General features: G+C 38.9%; 1 protein-coding gene across 1 annotated transcript; it reads right to left on the bottom strand.

Annotated features, from left to right (window-relative positions):
• Positions 1-357: 357 nt before the first annotated feature.
• On the bottom strand, positions 358-2,625 carry LOC25497069 (uncharacterized). Its single transcript, XM_013596632.3, has one exon. The coding sequence runs from the start codon at positions 2,533-2,535 to the stop codon at positions 541-543; it is 1,995 nt and encodes a 664-aa protein (XP_013452086.2). The 5' UTR covers positions 2,536-2,625; the 3' UTR covers positions 358-540.
• Positions 2,626-5,330: the final 2,705 nt, after the last annotated feature.

Below are 5,330 nucleotides of genomic sequence, written 5' to 3' on the forward strand. Positions count from 1 at the left end.
TGAGAGGTCTCCGTAATGGTATTGTAAAAGGAACTGTGGCCGCGTCGGCCGCTATACTTTGCCGCAACATTAAAATTCGCAGCATAATCACAACGGCTGCAATTTAAAACCGTAAAATTTTCTATATTTATCTTACTAACATTCACATTTTCATTCATGAGCTATAAGAAACTCTCAACATCTGTATTTTATGCAATTGTTTGCATTTTTCGCGATTCTTCAGTTACTTGTGTTATGAAAAAGTACTTGTAATCAAGTACTTTACTAACTTTTTCCAGAGATTTTTTTTTTCAAAGGGTATTAACTGTTGTCATCACTGAAAGACATAACCTGTTTTTTTTCAGAGGGTAAAACAAATGAAAGAGGTAACCAATTTGCATTAAAAACACACTTCCATTTCAACTGAAGAACAACTACATAAAACAAAAGCATATCAGAAATTTATTACCAACAATCTAATCAAGCAGTAGTTCATAAACAGAATCACCCATTTCCTTTTAATCGACTTATTAATGTTGCACTAATAATTTTAGAAGGAAATCAATCCAGCACAACTAGTTTCTGATACTCGGGGCCAGCGATGGTAGCTTCCATGGCTTCTTCGGGGCTTAGATCACCTTCATTATCCAAGAACAATGTCAGTAGATTCTTCGAAAACCCACTTAACAGCGCCACTCCTTTCTGAGTGGATGGCACCGGGGTGGCGATCGAATCTCTCAGATTCCAAAAAACTATCTGAGGCAAAACAGAACCATACCCTTTCTCTCTAAATTTCCTAGTGATAACTTGGTAACCGGTCTCCCAAGATTTTGCAGACGCTCGATCAAACTCCATGTCACTAAATACAAATATCCTCTTAATCATCTGATCCTCCTTCAGATTCCCATTGACAGCCACATCCAATATTCGATCAAACACCTTCTGGAAATCAGTGTTGAACCCCCAATCCATGTATCTCACAAACCTTGCCTTGGACTTCAGATCATCCCCCTTAATCACATGAAGCTCAGGCTCAGCACTGAAACTAATCACCTTCCCTTTCCATGGTTCCTCGCTCAATTCAGACACCAACAACCCCAATGCCACAGACACCTCCATAGGGGTCCCATACATACTCGCAGACACATCAGACACTGCAAGACAATTTTTCATCTTTCCTTTCTTGAGCAAATCATCAACAATTCTCTTCCACTGCAACTCATCCACTTCTCCACCATATCCATTCAAAAAAGACTTTATAATCTTATGAGGAAGCAAAGCACCAGCAGCCATAGTAGTCTTCCCTGCCTTCACATCCTGCAAGTACTTCTCAAACCTCTCCTCATCATGCTTCAAAAACTTCTCCTTATAAAACTCCATGGCCACAGAAGCAACCCTATTATAAGGAATCAAACCCCATTGATTAGCCCCAATAAACACCTCAGGCAATTGCAACGCCTTCCTCAACGGCACCAACACATCTTTCCTCAAACGATCACGAACCCTATAAGCATAATGCGCCTCCTCCACACCTTCATATTCCTCCCGAGGGAATATCCTCTTGGCAATGGTCTCACACAGAAGAGTTGACCGATCAAAGGAAGAGTAAAGAGAGGGGCACCATTTAGCAGCAAGACTGATTTTTCTGGGTGACCCAGATTTCAAAAACTCAAGATCCTTCTTCAAACAATCAGCAAAATGATGAGAGATACAATTATGAAGGAACTTAAAATCAGGGTCACGATTGTATCGATCAACAAGCTTCTTAGCCAAGGCAATCCTCTTCTCTTCCTTCAAAGCGTGAGCAGTTTCTTTCTGAGCCTTAGCTCTCGCAGCCACCTCTTCACCTTTGTTATCCTTGACGTCCTTGTTCTTGTTGTGGTGTAGTTGTTTTTTATTTATTTCTCTCCTTGATGTTGATGAAAATTTCCTTTGCCACTCTTCTTTCTGCTTTTCGCGAACTTCAAAACCTTCGAGAAGACGGTAGAGGATCTCAGGGAGATCTTTGAAGTAACCAAAGGCAGCGAATGAAGAAACATTGGTAGCTAGGGTTTTAGGGTGATTTTCATGCAACCAGAGAGCAGCAGCGTAGAAGCCTTCTTTATTGGACTTGCCGGTACCACGAACACCACGGAGGTTACAGACGAGTTTGAGGGTGGTGAGTGGGTTATGGGACCATGCTAGTTTGAGTCTCTCGACAAGTGTTTCAGAGGGAGTATCGGGGACAACATGGAAGAAGAAATCAAGGCATGGGTTACCGGTGGAGAGAAATGTCGGTGACATGTTCTCGGTGAACCCCATCAGTGGGTTTCGGTTACTTGCCAGAGAATTGAAGTTGTCCACCATTTGATCGACAAAGACATTGTTAGTGGTTGTGGTGGTTTCAGCGGTTGTGATGGTGGTAGGGTTAGGGTTGGGGTTTGATTTGAGAGTATAGATCTCAGGTGGGCCAAGGAGAGTGACGGCGGGCATTGTTGTTGAGAAATAAAGTTGAGAGGAGAAAGAGGAAATTGAGATTCTAGGTCTCAGGTGGACCAACGAGGTGACGGCAGCCATTGTGAAATAAAGTTGAGAGATGAAGAAAATTGTGATGAGTCGACGTTGATTTGGATTGTTATCTAGAAATGGATATGCGTGGGCTCCAAGTTAACCACCACGCAAATCTTGGTCAGTATTATTTTTTAGACTATTAATATTTTTCTTTGTTTCGCTTTAGGAATTTGGCCATATCATAACCTGATATCTCCTTCAATTGGATTTGTCTTCGGGAAGAGGTGGAAAGAATGTCAGCAAATTTTTTAGCGTTGCCATGCCTCATAAAAAAACGAAACTTAATGTCTCGATTTAGGCGGGCTATCAATCGACTATGATAAATAAGATAAAGAAGAGGTCTTAGTTGACTACACCATCCGGTCATAAATATAAGCAAAAATTCATATTGTAGATTCATTCAATAAATGATGTATGTTGTCTACAATATAGGTCACATACATCATTTATTGAATGAATCTAAAACATGTATTTTTACTTATATTTGTGACCGGAGGGTGTATTAGGGAAGTTCAGGAGGATGTCGTCCCCTCGGGACTATAGTTTCGGTTGTTGAATCTCGTGCAAGTTAGGTTGTGCTTGTATTGGCATTCTTTTTGTGTTTATGATTATGGCGGACAACCTCTGCGGCACAATTAAATCAGTCATCGACGTCTTCACATGTAAAAACGTCCATGACTAATTTAGTTGTGCAAGAGAGATTAAGTTTACAATATGTTTACAATGTCTCTCTTATTTTATTTATAACTAATTTAATGATATGGCTTTTTTATTTTATTTAAATGTTTACAATGTTTTAAATATGTGTTGTTTGTTGTGGTGTTTAAAATGTTTATGTTGTATTTTTTATTATTTTAGTCGTAAAGCTAAAGCCATTAATCATGGGACTAAAGTGACGGATCTCCGACGTCCACCAAATAATCAAGCTATGAAGTAGGATTTGATTTATTGGTGATCAAAACCAAACCAACCCAATAGAAAAACAACAAATGGAACCAACCAAAACAGAAAACCGCAAAAACTGCATTTGGTTCGGATGAATTTGGATCATATTTTTCCTTAACCACATGGTTCGGTTTGGTTTGTGGTTTTTATTTTAGCAACCGAACCAAACCGCAACATAAGAAAAACATTAATTAAACTTAGGATACAACCTAGTATTCATAGAAATTCAATGAGAACTTTTATAGAATGACATTTATTTATTTTTGGGTTAATTAAGTTTTTAGTTCCTATAAATATTAACAATTTTGTTTTTAGTCCCTACAAAATAAAATCACATTTTTTAGTCCCTGCGACATTTTTCTTAAGCATTTTAGGGACCAAAAATATTGATGGAAAAATTTTATAGGGACTAAAAATGTTGATAGAAAAATTTTATAGGGACTAAAAATGTTGATGAAAAATTTTATAGGGACTAAAAAGTGTGATTTTATTTTTCTAGGGACTAAAAACAACATTCTAAATATTTATAGGGAAGGTTTACTTAATTAACCCTTTATTTTTTAACTAAGACATATTGTTCCTCTTGTTAAGTTTTTTCTACACTATTGATTTTAAAATTGTATTTATATGCTTTAATTTAATTATACTTTCACTTTTGCATATATGTTTATGTTAGATATATCATGAACAGAAACTCAATGTGAACTTTTTGAGAACAATAAAATCTTAGACTTTTACATTTTATACCGAAGAGAATTTTTTTTTGGCCCATGTTTTTTATTTGGTCTATGTTGATGGGAGGATGAAAATAAAATTGTAATATTTGATCAAATTTAAAATATAGTTGAAAATAACTTTTAACTTGATTCAAGATTAAAAGTGATGAGAGAGAATCTAGAGAGAGAAGTTCTGGGGGGAATGGGCCCACTTGGGACAAAGTGAGAGAAAAACACAAAGGGGTGGGATTTCAGTACGGTGGTAGCCAACCTCTCAACGGCGGTCAACGGCGGAATCACTTCAACAGCTCCATTACTACCTTCTTCTTCACTCGTTTTCCAAAAGGCACACTGGATTCAGATCTGTGGCAAGCTTTTGCGCGTTTTGGGAACGTGGATGAGGTAGTGGTGCCGCGCAAACTGGATAAGTGGGGAAGGGCTTTTGGTTTTGTCAGATTCAGAGATGTGGGCGTGGTGGAGGATATGGAGAGGAAGCTTGGAGAGGTATGGGTGGGGGACTGTAGGTTAATGGTGAACATGGCTAAGTTCAGCAAGGAGGAGCAACAAGGGGAGGTGGTTCCAAAACAGGTAGGAGGTTCGATTGGTCATGTGGTTCAACAGGGAAGATCTTTTAGAAACGTGCTGACCAATATATAGGAAGTTTCGGAAGGGTTGGGGTTATAACGGCCTTGTATGGAGGTTGTTCCGAGTTCCGACCGTCTGGAGGAGCTGCAAAGCTGTTTTGTTGGGGTGTTATCTTTTTTTAGGGAAGCCATTGAAGTGCAACACAGTCTGGTTTTGGAAGGTCTTAATGAAATTCGATTTACGTCGATGGGGGACGATTTAGTCTTGATTCAATCGGAAATTCCAGGGGAGATTGAGAGAGCTAGGGTGAAGAATGAGAAATGCTGGAAGGCTACTTTCAAAGAAGTTAAAAGATGGTCTCTTTCTAGGGTGGCTAGGAGAAGAAGAGTGTGGCTGAGAATCTATGGTATCCCCCTTCATGTATGGGATGAACCATTTTTCAAGGTGTTGGGTTCTAAGTTTGGTACGTTTCTAGATTTCGATGAAGATACGGTGCTGGCTCGGCGCTTAGATGTTGCAAGAATACAGGTTTCAACTACGAGGATGGGCTTTATT

The sequence above is a fragment of the Medicago truncatula genome, chromosome 6 (assembly GCF_003473485.1).
Source record: "Medicago truncatula cultivar Jemalong A17 chromosome 6, MtrunA17r5.0-ANR, whole genome shotgun sequence".
Lineage (NCBI taxonomy): Eukaryota > Viridiplantae > Streptophyta > Magnoliopsida > Fabales > Fabaceae > Medicago > Medicago truncatula.